We start from the raw sequence: 19,396 nt of genomic DNA, 5'->3' as shown, positions 1-19,396 counted from the left end.
TCCTCCTCCTCTTCCTCCTTCATCCTTTACCTGCTCCTCCTTTCCTTCTGCTGCTTCTCTTCTTCTTCCTATCACTGCCCCTCATCCTGTTACTTCTACTTTTCCTCCGTTCGATGCTTCTCCTTCTTCTGTTACTTCTCCTCTTTCTCATTTTCCGGCATGCTCTTCCTAATGTTACCTATTTTTCCTCTTTGCAGCCTTTTCAGTTTCCCCTCTTCATCCTACTCTTATTCCCTCCACGGCGATACGTACGTTTATTGAATATTACGTTTATGGTATTTTGATCTCCATTTTCATAGAGATTAATTCATAGTGGCAAGAGTTCTTTTTTTTACAACAAAGGAGACAGCTCAAGGGCACACAAAAAGTAAACAATAATAGATAAAAAAAAGCCCGCTACTCGCTGCTCCCCAAAAGAATCCAAAGAGGTGGCCGAAAGAGAGGTGTTGTGTTTATAGTAGTAAGTGATGATAGTAGTAATAGGCGAAGGAAGAGAAGGAGGAGGAGAAGGAGAAGGAGAAGTAGTCGTTATAGTAGTGGTGATCGAACCATGGCCACCAAGCTCCTCAGTCTATAACACTAGACAAAGAACCATCCAGTGAAGGCCGCGGCGAAGATGTACCACGAAGGTGTCTTTCACGATACCATTCGGCGACGAGCACAAAGAACAAGGCGGACAAAGACGGATCAAGCTAGAACCAAGACGGATAAGGGCAAACCAAAACAAACCAAGCTCGAACCAAACTCAAATCAAGACGGACCAAGACAGACCAAGATGAACCAAGATAGACCAAATTCTAATCTACCAAGACGGACCAAACTCGAACCAAGACAGACCAAACTCGAGGCGTCCTCCAGCAGATCACCAAGCCGTGCCTCCCCCAGTCACGCAACGGGGGCCTTCACGTGGTTCCGGCTATCCTTGTTCTATTATTCATGGTTCCCTTATTCTCTCTCTCTCTCTCTCTCTCTCTCTCTCTCTCTCTCTCTCTCTCTCTCTCTCTCTCTCTCTCTCTCTCTCTCTCTCTCTCTCTCTCTCTCTCTCTCTCTCTCTCTCACCGTTATATACCTTCGAGTCCTCTTTCTTTCCTCACACCTCATCCTTCTTGTTCTTCTAGTTATTCCTCTTCATCTCCTCTTCTTTTTTTTCTTTCCTTCATCCTATTTATATTTTGTACTCTTATTCCTCTTCCTCCTTCTCTTCTTTCTTTTCTACATTCCTTCATTCTGTTTATAATGAATTAATCTTCTTCTTCTTCTTACAGTTAGTTTTCCTCTATTCTTTTTTTCTTTTTTCCTCTTCTTTTTTTCGTTTCACTCTCGTCAACCAATCAGTCCGTAGTCTTAGTGCCTCCGTCCCTTCCTTTGCTTCCCTTCGTCCCTTCTCTGCGCCTTCCTAAAATCACACAGCACGTCGACGTTTCCCCTTCACCGCCCTCGTGCTCCCCTTCTTTGGCCTCTCCTTCCCCTTCTTCCCCTCCATCACCGCCGCGCGACGCTCATCTCACCGCGGATTTACGACAGGTGAGGCATGGCGAGGCACTTCTCCTAATTACCTGGCCGCCACTACCACCACCACCACCACCACCTTCACCGCCACTACCACCACCTCCATTGCTGTTCCTGAGACCTCCACGCTCGTCTCCTCCACCCTCTTAATACAGTTTCAACACAACCACGTCTACAGGTGTGGGCGGAACAGGGAATCAGAGGCAGAGCTTAAGTTTGAACAGTTGCAAGAGCAGGGTGATGTACAGTGAGCGTAAGACAGAAAGGAGAAGGATACTGGGATGTGCCTTTGTCCTATAGTAGCTGCTGATGATGATAGTGGTGGGTGAAGCATGTAGAGGCAGTAACAAGAGCATAAGGAAAGATTTCAGGCGTCGATAACAAAGGACGTCGAAAAGCTTACAATGTACGAAGGCGGTGTCGGAAAGCTTCGCCGAATGTGTCTCTATAAACATCGTCAGTTTGCCGTTATGAATATCAAAGAGAAATTGGGTTTCCTTTTTATAATCCAACGTTTCACTGGTAGTCACCATGAACACTAGGCGAGACTAGGTTTTCTTTACCTGTTCCAATATTCCAGTGCTCAGCTTTATGAAAGGAAGAGAATTAACTTTCCTTATCTATCTCATCATCTCTATCATCTGTGTCCCCGCCCCGCTGTAGCACGTTCCCTCCAAGGTTCCTCACCACCCTCCCCGCCCCTGCCCTCCACCCAGTCCTGCCTCAGCCTCACACAAGCCTCTCGGTCGCGCCTACCTACAAATTTACCTTTAATTAGGTGTTGCCGTTAAGTAGCCGCGGTAGGTGGCGCTCCGCGGGCCAAACAACCTCTCAACTTTACCGCGGCTGATCGATATCAAGAGCTTAATTAGGCTCCATAAAGCACTCCAGGTAACCCTCGAGCCGGCCTTCATTAGCGCCCAGGTGCTCGAGCCCCGGAGAGGACCACTTAGCGACCGCGGCCACGATGAACCTGTTGCACCTGAGTGTGTGGCCAGGTGGGGACTGCCTCGCTGACACTCGACCTTATGGTTTTTCATTATTACAGGAACGAAAAACAGACGAAAGACAAAAAAAAAATAAAGCCCTCAAGACACCGCTTCTATATACCAAACAGAAAGACAGAAAAAACGAAAAAAGCAAAAAAAATATATTGATTGGCAAAAAAGAAAAAGATCCGCCACGTAGTTCTACTTGTTAGAATACAATTATAGTAGTAGCAGCAGTAGTAGTAGTAGTAGTAGTAGTAGTAATAGTAGGTGAGGTCAGCCACATACAAGGGTTGGGGAGGAGGAGGGAGAGCAGGATGAGAGGAAGAATTGGAGGAGGAGGAGGAGGAGGAGGAGGAGGGAGGTAGTGATACAGCGGAGTGAAGGAATCCATCGTCGGAGCGAGATATATATAGCCGATCTGATTAGGGTTTTAATTAGTGCAAGTTCGGCAGCGGGGCGGGAGCTGCATCCGTCACCCGCTGATTGTGATTGGATACGTTTGTTGCAGGGGGCGGGGGATGCACGCGTGATGTCACTGGTGATTGGTGGAGGCGATTAGGAGGGGAGGAGCGAGGATTGGCCGGCCCCAGTTAACAGTGATTAGAGACTTGAAAGGAAGGAGAAAGGGGGAGAAGAGAGAAAGAGAGATAGAGAAGGAGAGAGAGATGAAGGGCAGCGAGTACTATTGGAATGAAGTGGAGTTGAGTGATGGAATAAGACTAATGATTGCTTTGTTGTTACGTGTAGTAATAGTAGTAGTAGTAGTAGTAGTAGTAGTAGTAGTAGCTACAGTTTTATAGGGCATGTTTTACTTATAGTGTTTGGTATGGTTTGCTTTCCCTCGAGACTGTACTTCATGTGGGTGTCATTTTGGAGATTTGTGTAGTAGTAGTAGTAGTAGTAGTAGTAGTAGTAGTAATAGTAGTGCACCTGCCACGTACAGTATATTCCCTACACACACACGCGCGGGCGGGAGTCGTGGAGGGGAGCGACGCGTCTATCTGTGAAGGGGCTGAAAAGACCACTTGATGAATTATTGCCGCGTTGATGCAGAATTGAGGCGGCCATTGTGTGGGAGGAATTCACCCCCGTCATGGTGGCGCGTGGCGGGGGGAAAAGGGAAAAGGGGGAGTGGACGTGAAGGGAGGAAGTAACGTGCTAAAAGAAAGGGGAATGGAAACACGGGGAAACAGAGAAAAGAATAGACTACGTAAGATGGAAAAAATATTAAGTACCATGGAAAAAAAACAAGAGAAAGAAGAAGGAGCATGTATAAATATAGGAAAATGAAAACAAGGAAAAAAATGAAAAAAATAGTGTATAAATAAAGGAAAATGAGAGCAAGGTAAAAAAAAAGAAGGATAAATAGACTACGTAAGATGAAAAAGAATATTAAGTACCATGAAAATAAAAGAAAATAAACAGGAGAGGAAATAAATAGAAAAAGAATTATATATATCCTCAGATGGCGAACATGATAACATTGCATGATTGTAGCCATGAAATTAAATATACCCAAATTACGTGAACTCTAATGACTGCCTTTTCGTTTTAATACAGAAATGCCTCTATTTGTAATATTGCTATGTATATATATTTTTTTTCTTCACCTGTTAACCTCCCATTCCCTCTCCTGACTTTTCCCCTCTCCACCTCCTCTTCTCTCACCTGCTCTTCCTACTATGCTTCCTCTCCCTGTTTCTCTCCCCTGCTTCCTCTTCTGCTTTTTCTTCCATGTTTCCTCTCCCTTCCTCTGTCTCCCCTGTTCTCCCTACACATTCACACTTTCCTATCTGCTCCCCCTCCCGGTTTTTTTCGCCCCTCCTTCCTTTTACTATGCTCCCTCTCTCTCCCATGCTCCCTCTTTCCCCCTCTTGCTCCCTTCCTACCGTCCTTCCTCTCCTGCCTCCTCCCTTCCATGTTTCCTCTCCCTTATCCTCTTCCTATCGTGTCCTCTCCCTCTTTTTTGCTACCGCCACCTGCTCCCCCTCTCCTTCTTCCCTATGATCCCGCCCTTGCTTACTCTCTCCTATATGTTTCCTCCCCACCTCCCTCTCACTCTCCCTTGCACCCCCTTCACCTGTCCCCTCCTCTGCCTGCTCTCTCTTACATGCTTCCTCCATTCACCCTCCTCTCTCTCCCCACTGAACCCTCTTTTATTTTTTGTTTCCTCTTCTACCCCCTCTCTCTCCCCCTTTCCAAGCCCCCTCCCTTCCCTCCTCTCCCTTCCATGTCCAGCGTTCTTCCCTCACAAGCACGCATTATCTTTTTTCCACTCTTTTACCGCTTGCTTGCGATCGGGCTAAAGACCCAATTACGTAACGCTACACGGATTTACGCAAACTGGCCGACAAATTTGCTTTAAAACGTTGGGCCGCTGCATGCCACGAACCACAGTATAGCTAACGTTACCGCTACCGGGGGGGTATGAAAATAGTCGGGGCTGTTGTTGTTGAAATTATAAAGTGAAATACGCTGTACGAGTTTATGTATTATTTTATTTTTTATTTTTTGGTAAGGGAAAGTTCAGGGCGAGGTAGGAGTGTATTAGAGAGTAGTGTGTTTGTATCATGTTCCTGGCTCGCTCTCTTGTTTGTTTGTTTGGTTGCTTGGTAGGTAGGTAGGAGGTTGGTGTACAGGTGGAGGAAATACAGAGATAGAGAAAGAGAGAGATTCCGTGGTGGTCGGGTGGAGAAAAAGATTAGAGTAGAAATATAGCGAAAGACACAGATTTGGTAGTGATGGTGATGGAAAACGAAGAGACGAAGCGGTAAAGAAATAGAGACTGAGACAGGTTGGTCGCTAAAGTGTCTCCCTCTCTCTCTCACTCTCCCTCCCTCCCTCCCTCCTCCGTGACCACTTTCAAGTCGATGACGAGCGCAAACATTTCATCAAAGGGAATTTTTAGTGGCAATCATCACCTCGCCTTCTATATCCCCCTCTCCAGACCCACCTTCTCCCAACCCCTTACCTCACCACCCATCCCTTTGCCTCACTTCCCACCCCTTCACCTCACCTCCCAGCCCCGCAGCTCACCTCACTACCTCTCGTGTCCCCTTCCAACCCTTCAACTCGTCTCACACCCTTCATCTCCTCTCACAGCCCCACACAACCCCTCAGCTCACCTCACAACCCTTCAATCTATCTCACCTCACCTCCCAACCCCTTCAAGTCACCCCCCACTCCCTCACCTCACCCTTCAACTCGTCACCTCACCTCCCAATCCCTCTCTTCACCCCACAATCCCTCACTTAACCTCACCTCACAACCCCTCCCGTCACCCCCAACCCCACAACTCGCCTTCCAGAATTGTGACATCAAAGGCAAATAAACAACACCATTACTACCAAGAAAAGAGATAAGAGAACTGGAACCCACAAAAGACGGCATGAAACTGCACCATCACGGCAAAGAAGAAAAGGAATACAGGAAGAGGGAAGAATACGAAACACGTGCCACACCAAAGGAAACGGAAAGTGAACGAATGAAAAAATAATGTTACGATGCGAAGGAAAGAACGACACAGAAGGGAAGTAGAGAGATAGAGAGATTCATCACTAAAAGAAGGAGAAAGTAGAGGATAGGAAGAAATAACGTAGAATAGGATATGAAAGTAGATAGCAGGTAGACAGAGGAAATACTAACAAACACAAAGAAGAAGGAGGGGAAGGAATGAGACTAAAAAGATGAAGTATTAAAGACGGATAGAAGGGGAAGAGAGACCAAAGAAAGGAGGATAACTGTATGGGGAAGCGTTTGAGGGGAGAGGGATATATGGGGAGGAAATGAAAGTCAGGGGAGAGAGCGGCAAGGAGAGGAAGGAAGGAAGTGAGCGAGGGAAGAAAATGGTGGATGAGGGGAAGGGATGAAAAGCAGAGAAGAGGGGTGGAGTAGGTGCGAGAGGGGAGATTAATATTTAGGGAGGTGAGGAAGGGGAGGGAGAAGTCAAGGGAAGGTTAATGGAGAAGAGGGGAGAGAGGAGAGTTAGGGAGAGAGGTGAGGGAGAGAAAGGAAAGCATAGTAAGGTAAGGAAAAGGCAGGTAAGGGAAGGTAAAGGATAGTAGGTAAGGGAGTATTTGAAGGTAAGGAAAAAGAGAAAAAAAAGGGAGATAAGGAAGAAAAAGGGAAGCATAGGGGAAAGGAGGAAGAGAGAGGGGGTCAAGTTAGGTAAAAGGTAACAGGTAATGGGAAGTGTATGGTGGGGGAGGAGGGGGGAGGGGGGGGCACGTGACTGGGTGAGTGTATGGTGTATGGTGACACAGCATGGGAGTCTCGTTATGGGGGGGAGGGGGGAAGAGAGACGAGAAATGGTGTCTCATGCCTGTTAATTGTGTGTGTGTGTGTGTGTGTGTGTGTGTGTGTGTGTGTGTGTGTGTGTGTGTGCGTCCTTAGGTGTTTTCTTCCTCCCTTTTATTATCCAGATCAACCGAAAACAAAGGCGCATTGTTGTCCCTTTTTTGTGTAGCAGCCACGCCACACACGACCCCTTAAAACCCCCTTTCCTCCCCCCTCTCCTTACCTACCTCACCCTCCTCCCCTTCCCTATCCCTCCTTCCTTACTTACCTTACCCTCGTCCCTTTCCTCTTCCCCTCCCTCCTTACCTACCGTCCCTTCGTCCCCTTCCCTCCCCTTCCCTTTATATCTACCTCGCCCTCTTCCCCTTACCCTCCCCCTTAAAACAATCCAGACAGGAGGGAGGATGGAGAAAGGGAGGGGAAGAAGGGAGGCAAGGGAACGATGGAGGGGAGGGAAAGGAGAAATGGAGGGGAAGTAAGGACGACGGGGGAAAGAAAGAGAGAGAGGGAACGCTGGGGAGGGATGGAGGGCAGGAAAGGAGAAAGGGAGAGGAAGGAAGGGGAAGAAAGGAAGGACATGGAGAGCGAGAAAGAAGGAGGGAAGGCGAGGGGGGTAACGATGTAGGAAGGGAGGAGAGGGGAGGGGAAGGAAGGGGAAAGGGGAGAAAGGCAAAAAGAGAAAAATCCATTGCAATTACGAAGAGAAATTAAGTTCGGCTTTTCCGTCGCCGAGTCGAAAATAATCAATGGGAGGTCTGGCGTCAAGCGGCCAACCCACGTGTTGTGTGGTTGTGTTGCGGCTAGCGGGGGACAGAGGAAGGAAGGGAATACTGAGAGGAAAGAAGTGAGGGAGGGGTGGAAGGGAGATAGACAGGGAAAGAGAGAGAGAGAGAGAGGGATATGAGAGGAGAGAAGTGAGATAAATGAGGAACGGAGAACGAGAGGGAAAGAGAGAGAGAAGGAGAAGGATGGGAAAGTGAAATACTGGGAGGAAGGGAAAGAGAAAGAGAGAGAGAAATAGGCAATGGAGGAAAAAAGTAGATATAGTGATAGATAGACAGAATGCAAGAGAGAGAGAGAGAGAGAGAGAGAGAGAGAGAGAGAGAGAGAGAGAGAGAGAGAGAGAGAGAGAGAGAGAGAAACCAATTGGCTTTGTTCCCGGAGATAACTTTCCGCTTTAATGAGTGGAGTTATGTGCCTGGTGCGGCTTGGCGGAGGGTCTGCGGTGGCGGCGGGGGGGGGGGAGGGGGGGGGGAGCTGGAAGGGGAAGAAGGGGAGAGGGGGAGGGATGGAGGGCAGTTCGAAGGGGGAGGAAAGGGGGAGAGGGCAGGGAAGAGGTTAGGAAGAGGGAGGGGGTAGGGGAGGAAGAGGTGGGAGGAAGGGGGAAGGGGAGGGGAAACTGATGAAGGGCGAGGAAAGGGGGAAGAGAAGAGGGCAGGAGAGGAAAGGAAGCGGGCAACATTGGCAATAGTTTCAAGGGAAGGGAGAAGGGGGCGGCAGCTGCAGGGTAGGACTGAAGTAGAAAGGGATAAGACAAGGTGTAGGTACTATATATAACTAAGCAAATAAAGGATGTAAGGTATAAATAAAAACATATAAAAAACACAAGTAGTCTGCAAACAAGAAGAGGCAAGGCTGTTTCAATCCCCCAAAGCCATCCTCGTAAACCATTCTCCTTACAAATATTTCACTAAACCTAACAACTGTATGGAAGCTAAGCCCATGCCTGACTTCATTTACAACAGAACCTTATTACTTGGGTCGTTTGATGTGGTTCTGGGTTATTCTGAAGAGCTGTATACGAAGGCACTACAAAATGATGGATGAGTTGAGATATGATGGGCTGATGCGGATGAGGTGTGTGTGTGAGGGGAGAGGAAGGAAGGGGAAGGAAGGACACGGAAGGAGAGAGAAAGAGAGAGAGAGGGTGTGGGGGTGAGTGGATAAGAAGGAAAAGGAAGGAAGTAGTGGAAAAGGATTCATGGATTATATTAGAAGTGGTGTGAGTGTTTCTGTGTTGAGGTATACCTGTTTAAACACTTACTCACTTATTCATCGTTACAATTATTATCATTATCATCGACAGTTAAAGAGAATGATAAATAATGACAACCATATCGCGTATTATCATTATCATCAATTTTCATTTTTTCTAATCGAAGTCGGGGAGGAATCGATCTCAGGTGAGGGGAAAAGCCAGTCAGTCAGGTAAGAAGAGGTGGAGGGAGAGAGGGAGAGGGAAAGGAAAGGGAAATGAGGAGGAAACGTTGGAGGGAGGAAAGGAGGAAAAGGGAGACAGAGAGAGATGCCTTTATCCAACTTTTCTCCCTCCCTCCTCCCTACCTTTGCCCTTTGTTAACTTAAATTCAAGGGGTCAAAAAGGATCTCAGTATTTTGTAAGTTGGCAATGGTGTAGGAGGAAGAGGAGGAGGAGGAGGAAAAAGGAGGAAGAGGAAGAGACGAGGAAAGGAAAACTATAAAAAAAAACAGGGAGAATGTGAAGGAGTGATAGGAACAAAAGAAACAATTAAAAGGAAAGGAGGAGAAACAAAGAAGGAACGAGAAGAGAAAGAAACGGAGAGAGAGTAAAAAAAAAGTGTGTGTAAAAAGCTTGACACAAATAAAATAAAATATGATGCGTTTCTATTTGAACATCTGTGTGTGTGTGTGTGTGTGTGTGTGTGTGTGTGTGTGTGTGTGTGTGTGTGTGTGTGTGTGTGTGTGTGTGTGTGTGTTAATGTGTTTGTTGTCACTTGCTAAACCAGTCACGATTTACACTTCAAGACTTTTTTTTTTTACTATATCGATTGGGGAGTTTAGAGACGCGTGATGTGTCTTTGTGTGTGTATATGTGTGTGTGTGTGTGTGTGTGTGTGTGTGTGTGTGTGTCTCTCTCTCTCTCTCTCTCTCTCTCTCTCTCTCTCTCTCTCTCTCTCTCTCCCAAGGCCAATTTTTCTGCGCGTAAGGGACTGTCACGTTCACCATAGCCTTGAACATCCTCCTCCTTCCTTCTTTACACATCCTCGCCTCTACCGCATACTCCTTCCCCTTCCTTAAAACCTTCCCTTACCTTCCTATCTTCTCATACCTTACACATCCCTAAACCTGCCCTCAGATTCCCTCTTCCACTCATTGGCATAGCACTCATCATGTCATTCCCCACTCCCCACACTGTCTTTCTCAATACACACACTAACCTATCTATCTATCCATCTATCTATCTATCTATGTATATATGTGTGAATGTAATCTCTTATCCTCCCTTGTTTCTCTTGCTCTTAAAAAAATGAATAGGTAAACGAAGAAGAAGAAGAAGGAGAAGGAGGAAACAGGAAGAAAGGAGGAGGAGAAAAGATAATATATAAGTAAAAAAAAAATATTCATATGTATACATTTTGCCTTTATTCAATATCTGTCACCTGGTGTGAATGTTTATATCAACCTTGTAATATATATTCACTCAGGTAGTAACCTCAGGCTGTCACGTCTCAATGGCAGCTTTCATCCAAGTTATATATGGATACCTTCTCGGGTCGAAATTTATGAACAAACCTGTAAATTGATGTGTGTGTATGTGTGGGTGTGGGGGGGAGGGGGAGGGGGAGTACCTATCTGTCTGTGTCTGTGCATGTGTGTTTACAAGATGATTTACGCTGCGTTGGTGTGCATGTGTGCGTGTGTGCGTGTAGGGGGGTTGGTATCGTATCTGTTTGTCTATGTATGTGCATGAGCGTCTACAGAATGATCTACGGTGAGTTCGTGTGCGTGTGCGTGTATGTGTGCGTGTGTAATCAAGGCGCGGGATCTCTGTGTCTTGCCTTGCCGTACACACACACACACACACACACACACCATCTGCCCGACACACGCCGCGGAGTCACCTGCTTATCTCTCGACACGTTGTTCCACTTCTTCTTTTCCTGGTCGGCGCCGTTCTCGGGAGCCGCGCGCGAAGGTTGGAGGAAAATTTTCTTCAACAGGAGGAAGGAAGAACGTCGCTCCCCTACCGTCGCTGCCCATCTGTTCTTCCCTCCGTGTTTTGTTTGTCTGTCTGTCTGTCTGTTTTGTTGGCTGTATATTTTGTGGGGTGTCTGTCTAGTGTGCTGGCTTGTTGGATGTCTGGGTAACTGTCTGTCTGTCTGTCTATTTGGCTGTTGCTCTGTAAATCTGGCTGTATGTATGTCTGTCTGTTTGTCTGTGTATCTCTGTATTTCCGTTTATTTTTGTACCGTTCTTTATCTACCTATCTATCTATCTATCTATCTATCTCTATGTATCTCTTTATGTCTCCAAAATTAACCCTGCGCATCATACCTCCTCCTCTTCTCTCTCTCTCTCTCTCTCAGGTGTCGTACATATTCACACAAAACGTTCCCTCTTTCCAAGCCATCAATTATTCAGGCCTCTCAATCTCATTTATTTATGCATCCACACACTCATTTATTAACACGTGCACTGCGTCGGCGTCACCTTGAAGGCCCGATCGAAAGGGACTGACTGGTAAGCTTGTTGTTGTGAATGCCGCGTACAAATTGCAGCCCTTTCTTATACCTGGGTTCTCACCTCGGCCAGCTACCTGAGTGTACCTTTGATTCTGTTGTCACCCCGGGGTTTTGGACTTAAGTGAATCTCCACCTTTACCTCCTCTGTTTATTGCTACGGTTTCAATCCTTCGAAGTTACGTGATTGCCTTATTATTCTTTATTCTTTACCAGTTGTTTATTATCATGTGTCAAAGCCTCAAAGGAAGTCCAGTGATTATTACGTACCTGGTTATCGCATTTATTACTGTCCCATGTTTTGCTATCCACGTGGTTATTGTATTTATTGTCTCGTATTTTTGTCCCGTGATTAAGTTTCCATGTGATTGCCGCAATTAATGTCACGTGTTGAAGCATCCACGTGGTCGCCGTACCCGTGTGTCCGTGAGTGGCGCTGCGTCCCTGCCTCAGTGTCGTGCGTGGGGGTCGTTTCGCCACGCTCACGACCGGCAGAAGGAACGGCGGTCTGTCATCACGGCCCCGCGCCCTCAGGAAGCCTCTGCCGCAGGAGCCGTTTGTCACTTCATGCATTTTTTTTCATATGAGTAATTTTTCCGTGTCTCCGTTGTGATATTTTCTTATTTTTAATTATCTTTTCACTGATTCATCGGTGCGTTATTGTGTTGATTCTCCGTCCAAAGTTTTCGTATTAGTTTAGTTATTTGGCGTGGTAATGTGTTTGTTAATTTCTGTCTTCAGTATACTTTTTGTCTTCCTCGTAGTCATTTGATATGCTAATGTGCTCATGTTTCCTTTTTTTTGTTTTCAGTACACTATTTTCGTTTTCCTCGTATAGCCATTTAGCGTGTCAATGTCCTTTTGCTCATTCGCTATTCGTTCTCTCTCTAGTACGCTATAATTTGCTGCCCGTCGTTAACTTGGCTCACTTGGCTCTCACACGTTCTCTGTTTACCTTCTTCACCATCATTTAGCGTGTTCGTATTGCAGCAACGCAGACGCAGGCACGCACACTGTCCTTACCTCCCTGGACATCGCTGTGGAGTTCATGTGTTTACTGTCATCACTTGGAATATTTTATCCTTTTTTTTCGGGTGTACATATCAAGTATTTTTCTTTTGCTACAGGAAATACGTAGAGTTTCCGCTACATGTATATATAAAAATCAAACATTAATCTCGTATCCTCAGATATTAACTTTCTTGTAGCCCGTCCGTCATTTTGTGTCCGATACCATCAACATCGATTTTCCTGACAATGAACAACAAAGTCCATGTTCTTATGCATGCACGACACGAACGTCACTTTTCCGTCAGTTTATCAAAATACATATCTACAATCTTGCCCTTCTTTTATCACAATGTTGTTAAACTAATTGAATTTTGAGGTTATGAGGGTAGACTGATATTGTTAAAGATGGGAACTAAAGAGAAATATCCACGTGTGATCCATCCAATTAAGGTGTATGATTATAAGGATTCGGTATAATCACAGTGTTTATAAATAGTTTGAATTCTGGCTGAGTGATAAGAGTAGTCTGGTATTACTGACGATGAGTTAGAGAAAATTCAGTGTATTCTGCTCGACTAAGGTCACAGTTAATATTGACTTCTATTTTGGCCACTCCTCTCTACTCTTTTTAGGAGCAGTGAGTAGCGGGCTTTTATTTCATTATTGTTTTCTTTTTTTTAAGCCCTTGAACTGTTTCCTTTGCTGTAAAAAAAATGCGTGATCTAAATATCAAACACATCTTCAATCGATTAAGAGCTCTCCGCCTGCAAATATTCAATCAATAGATGACTTGTACTTTCCTGACACTCTGAGCCTCCAACACCCGAGAACTCATGTATCTTCACTGGCCTTCCTCGCCACTCATTATTTCTCTTGATCTCCATACCAATGTTCAGTGACTTGTACTTTCCTATCTCATCATACTCTGAGCCTCCACACACCCGAGAACTCCTGTATCTTCACTCTCCTTCCTCGTCACCCACCTCACTACTACTTGGCCTCTGTACCAATGTTCAGTGACTTGTACTTTCCTGACACATATTACTCTGAGCCTCCACACATCCGGGAACTCATGTATCTTCAATGGCCTTCCTCGTCACACATCTTACCCGCTGTCGGCCGGTATTCCAATGTTCACTGACTTGTAATAACTTCCTGACACATGTTACTCTAAGCCTCCACACACTCGACAGCACATTTTATCTCCCTCGCCTTCCTCGTGATTGCCTCGGCACCACAACACGCGTCCGGGTTATAGAGAAACATTGCGACGTAGAATGATCATTACCTCCGCCAACCATCACGCTCCCTTCCCCTTCCTCTTCCCCTTCACAGAAACGCGACATCAGAGCAAAGGTTGGATTTCACGTCACAATTAAGCCGAGTATAAGCATATGGGCTCGTTAGTGGTGGTGGTGGTGGTGAAGGTGGTGGTGAATGAGGGAGCATGACGCGGTGAAATGGTGAGGTGGTGATGTTAGTTAGGGATACTGGTGAGCGGTGAGGTAGTATACAAATGTTCAGTAATGTAGTTCGTGATGGTGTTGATGGTGATGGTAAACAAGATGGCGATGGGTGGTTTTAAGTGGTGTTGCCTTGGTGGTGGAGGTGATGGTGAATAGCGGGATTTGGTGGTGTTGAGGGTGTTGAGAGAAGCTGATGATAATAGTGGTGATGATGATAGTGATTAATATAAAAAAAAATATGGCAGTGGTAGTGTGTGACGTGGTGGTGGTGGTGATGGCTGCTATAGTAGATGAGAACTGTTGCAATGGTGATGGTGGTGAAGGTGGTGGTAGTGGTGGTGGTGAGGTGATATATTGCCAAACAGATAACGAGTGACCTAACGAGCTTATTTATCGAAGTAAACTAATTAGACTGTAGATCTGTGTTACGCGTGTTCGGAAAGACTGAGATGGTGGTGGTGGTGGTGGTGGTGGTGAGCACAGGTAACACAGGTGATGGCGGAGGTATATTACTACATGGAGAGGGAGAGAGGGAGGAGAGATAGAGAGAGAGGAGGGTGTGGAAAGGACGAAGGAGAGAGAGAAGGGGGAGGGGGAGAGAGAGAAGCGAAGTGAGGCGGTGTGTGTGTGTGTGTGTGTGTGTGTGTGTGTGTGTGTGTAGGGAGGGAGTGAGTGAGGGAGAGAGAAGGGGCTGGGGAGGTGAGGGAGGCGTGGTCAGGGCGATACATCATGTCTCTGGGTCTGCCTCGCCCCACCACCGGATACACAAACCACCCATAACGCCGCCGCACCACCACCACCACCACCGCTGGCCGAGTGTCCGTCCGTCCGTTCGTCCGTTCGCCTTTCCCTTCCTCCCCTTCAGCGTCCCATCGCTCGCTTCCTGACGTCTCAACCTGGTATTTCCACCCGAGTGCTCCGGTCAGACACTCTCCAGACGCCGCTCCGCCACTTTCCATGACCGCTCTTGCATAACATCATTACTAGGCGGAAAAAAAATGAAAAAGATAAAGCTGAAGGTCTGAATAAGTCTTTAGTCCACAAGTCTCTGTATCCCATTGTCTTCGTGCAAGTAAAGATTGTCCAAATAAAAGAATGATGCCTAAGTTCTAAATGCTGTAAGTTGTGTGATCATGATGGTGTAAAATAATATGCTAATGGTATAAAAAATAGCTGGTAAATCGAAGATAAGCTATCGTATTGGGTTAAAATGATTATCTTACTTCAACTAAAACGATAATTAAGTAAGAGTTGTCGGGAGAATAAGCCGGTATGATGCTGTTCTACTTTTCCTTCTCCTTTCCGTTCACTTCCAAACTCACGCTGTCTTCTGAGTATCTTTCCAGGAAACAATAATAGGTAAAAAGTTGTCAGGAGGATAAAACTGTATATGATGTTCTCTCCCTTTTAACCATTCCTCAGCTCATTCCCAAACTCACGCTGTCTTCTCTCCTTGCAGAAAAACCTGACGACGAGGGTTCGGTCAGAGTGAGTGGCAAGGGCAAGAAGATGAGGAAGCCGCGCACCATCTACTCCTCCCTCCAGCTGCAACAACTCAACAAGATCTTTCAGCGGACGCAGTACCTCTCCCTGCCGGAACGCGCTGAGCTGGCCGCCAAGCTGGGACTCACACAGACACAGGTAAGGCAAGAGAGCTGTTGGGTTCGCACGCCGCCCGACGCACCAACCGACGGATCCCAGCGAGCGTAACGCCTGCATGGCCAGCGAGGAAACATAACTTGTGCCGCGGGTTTCCTGAAGTCACGGTAACGGGAATGGCCGTCAGACACACACACATGGATACGCGGGGCGAACCTTGGCGCAGGGAAACTATAGGGATTGGAAACTGTTGGCAAGGGATTAAAAAAGTTCACTTGTATATGTAGATTTGGACACGTTACACCACAAACGCTGATTACTACCAATATTATCATTGTTTTTATTGTATTTATGACCGGAGAAGACTTACTAAACGCCAGGAAGAGATTAAAATGTTCACTTGCACAAGATTTACGAAGTTAAATTTGATGCTAAGAATATAATACGTATACTTGTGATTATGTATTACGTACTGATGTGTGTGTGTGTGTGTGTGTGTGTGTGTGTGTGTGTGCACGCGCCCTTGCATATCTAGGCTTGATCTTCCTCCCCATCTCGTCTCCTGCTCCCTAACACCCTCCTTTCACCACCCCGCCCCCAATACATCCACGTACCACATCCCCACACCAGCCCGCCCCCGCCCCGCCCTGCGCAGCGTTCCCCGCGGAGTGGTGCCGCGTGAGGGACGAGAGGCGTCGCCCTGCCGTCGCTCCCATCAATGCGGAGACCATCGACCCAGTGTCTCCCGCACCGGCCGCGACCCGAGCCAGGAGGGCCGAGCGATTACCTGATGGTGCGATAGTGCATACAGGAGGGAGCGTGCGGGAGGAGGAACATACGTGCTCCTTGCTTTTTATCCTACTTCTTACTGGCTCCGGTTACGAGTTCCTCTGCTACTGCTTCTAGTATTCTTGCTATCACTATTATTACTACTACTACGCCTACTACTACTACTACTACTACTACTACTACTACAGTTATAACTTTCACTACGACTTTTGGCGCTAGGATTTCGGTATTCTAAGTGAGTTTTCAGTTGTTTCTAGTTTCCCAATCCTCGCACCTTACTTTTCTTGCCCCATTGAAAGATACCTATAAATCAATCAGGAGCCCCCCCATCCCCCAACCCCCCCCCCCACCATCCACACCCACACCCACACACTATACTGGATAATTCTTCATGAAAAAGCTCTCAATAATTGATTTCTGACTAGGATAAACACGATCTTAAGCAAGGTGCCTCTTCTTCTCGTCTTTTCCTTACCTGGTGTTGTTGTTACGTCTCCCCTGATTGGCCCCTCACCTGGGAGTCACCTGGAGGAAGCATTTGTCTCCCTTGCTCCCCGCGACACAGGTGAGCCAGATGCTGCCTCCCTGATTAACTAGTTCATTACCTGGCTTCCGTTGTGGCGTGTATACCTGTGAATCTCTCCTCTCCTCTCCTCTCTTCTCTCACGCACCTCAACGCGAAATTATATCAACAAAAAAGTAGTGTTCGGCGGTGAGCTTTCTCTCATTCGCTACATCTTCACCTATCGCCCATCTCCCCTTTCTCTCTTTACGCTTTTTTTCCTTACTGATTCTTATTTATTGTTTGCAAGAAAATAAGTGTTGAGAGGAAAGGGTTAGTAAAGATGGAGAGGAAAAGAGAGAAACAAAGATAGGTGAATAAGAAGAAAAAAAAGAAGAAAAGAAGAAAAAGAAGTGTGTATGTGAATAGTTAAGGACGGTTGTGCATGTGTGTGTGTGTGTGTGTGTGTGTGTGTAAGCGTGAGGGCGGCCGCGGGTGGGCGTGGGGACCGTCACGTTAAGACAAACGGTTAATCAATACCCATAGTACCTGACGGTCACCCTACCCCCCTACATCTGGCTACCCTAACCCCCTACACCTGGCCACCCTACCCCCTACACCTGTCCCTTCACCTGGCCTTTTTACCTCTCCCCATACACACCATACACCACCACGTCCTATATCTGGCCTCCATATACACGTACCTACACCCAAACCCCTACACCTTACGTCTTATTCTTATCTTGTGTCTGTCAACTTCTCTTTTCTTTCCTCCTTCTTTCCTGAGGTTTTGCTACTTTTTTGTGATTATGTTCTTAAGAGTTTTGCTATCGACATATATTTTGCTCATTCCAACACGGGCACATTTCAAACACAGGACAGTCCTTCAAAATAAAACCATGGCATATAAGCACACACATATAGTCATACATATATACAAACCACATATACACACGCACGCCATTCTCTCACCCCATACCTATTTTGCCATACACACACTCTTTACCTCTTCCATACACACTTTTGCCATACAGACACACACCTTACCTTAATTCTACTCCCACCTCTCCTTGTAATACAGCCATTTCCGTCACCATCACATACCATTTCATTGCCAAACTAAGAAATCTAGGTCACACTTATCGAACACACATTTATTTTCTTCTTTCAACGCACACTAACAGACTGAAGCCACAAACACGTGGACGCACTCCCCAAAACACAAACCCTTGCTTTAAATCACACACACATAAATCGAGACAAACACGACACATGACTGACAAGTTTGCGGAAAAGCACACGCCGAGGAATCTCACAAACACACAAATTTCCTTTAGTTCCTTTCATTCTTAAGCAGTTTCGTCTTACTCACAAATTTTTTTTCTTCACCTGGTCGGCAATAAAAACAACACAAATCGTAGAAAAAAGTCTTCATGCACTTGAGGGATAGGAACGAACAAACACCTGGCTGATGATGAAGATGATGGTGGTTAGGTGTTGACAGTGATGATGGTGGTGGTGGCGAGTATAGGAGGGAGGTGGAGGTGGAAGAGGAGGAGGAGGGAAGGAGCAAAAATATATATGTCTGAAGCAAGAATTGAAAGAAATATACTCGAGTTCTTCTTTCTTGCCTTCTGCCGCCGCTTCCTCGTGACGTGATATAGGAGGCGTCGATGCTCCACTTTCGACGCTGTTGTGGGTGGATGGTAAAAGTGTGCGGCCCGGTGTGGTGTTTATCATCTCGCGCTGGACGGACAGAAAACGCGAAAAGAAATAACGAAAAAACACCAACTGACGCCTAGGAGTGAGGGGGGGGATTGAGGGGGCGTGAGCGTGTGTGTGTGTGTGTGTGTGTGTGTGTGTGTGTGTGTGTGTGTGTGTGTGTGTGTGTGTGCGTCAGATATTTTTCCGGCGATTATCAGATTATTTTTGAAGATTAGCAGAGAATTCCTCGTTCCTTGTCGTAATCTGTCCGTCTGTCTGTCTGTCTGTCTAAGTCTGTGTGTGTGTGTGTGTGTGTGTGTGTGTGTGTGTGTGTGTGTGTGTGTGTGTTACCCTTCTCTCTCTCTCTCTCTCTCTCTCTCTCTCTCTCTCTCTCTCTCATTCTTCACTGCCTCGCTGCTCTTCGTCGCTCGCGATTCAGAGGAGCATAACTTATCATCTTCTCCTCCTCCTCCTCCTCCTCTTCCTCCTCCTCCTCCTCCTCTTTCTCTTCATCACTCTTCCCTCACTTATCGCGGCCGTGTCATCTAATTAAGGTTTCTGAAGGCGAGGTGACAGGTGGCTCTTTCACCTTGATTATTCATGTCATTTTATTCATGTCATCGCTGTCGCCACCACCACCACCACCGCCGCCGCTCAATGGGCCTCTGGTGAATGTTGTCTTGCAGTGAATAATTAACTTGCCGATGAGTAGATCACCTGTGTGTGTGTGTGTGTGTGTGTGTGTGTGTGTGTGTGTGTGTGTGTGTGTGTGTGTGTGTGTGTGTGTGTGTGTGTGTGTGTGAGTAATTTGCCTGCCTGTCAAAAGAGCTGTTTGGGTGTTGAATGAAGTTGACCAACACATGTTTACCCCACTCTCTCCTCCTCCTCCACCTCCTCCTCCCCCTCCTCCACTCCTCCATCCATCCAGGTGATCAATGGCAATTAACCTAGGCAAACAGGTAGACGCATTCACCGGCAGAAGTAATAATAGTGGTAAGAAACTTGCCGACCAAACACAGTCAAAACTTT

General features: G+C 46.6%; 1 protein-coding gene across 1 annotated transcript in view; it reads left to right on the top strand.

Moving 5' to 3' along the window:
• LOC126998323 (homeobox protein Hox-A3-like) overlaps positions 1-19,396 on the top strand; it is a 117,132-nt gene that overhangs the window by 20,795 nt on the left and 76,941 nt on the right. The window contains exon 3 of the mRNA XM_050859810.1: positions 15,233-15,414. Within this exon, the coding sequence (XP_050715767.1) occupies positions 15,233-15,414 (182 nt within the window). The remainder of the gene's footprint in view (positions 1-15,232; positions 15,415-19,396) is intronic.

The sequence above is a fragment of the Eriocheir sinensis genome, chromosome 14 (assembly GCF_024679095.1).
Source record: "Eriocheir sinensis breed Jianghai 21 chromosome 14, ASM2467909v1, whole genome shotgun sequence".
In the NCBI taxonomy this organism is placed as follows: Eukaryota; Metazoa; Arthropoda; class Malacostraca; order Decapoda; family Varunidae; genus Eriocheir; species Eriocheir sinensis.
Note: the sequence above shows the minus strand (reverse complement) of the source record. Positions and strands in the feature narration are given on the sequence as shown.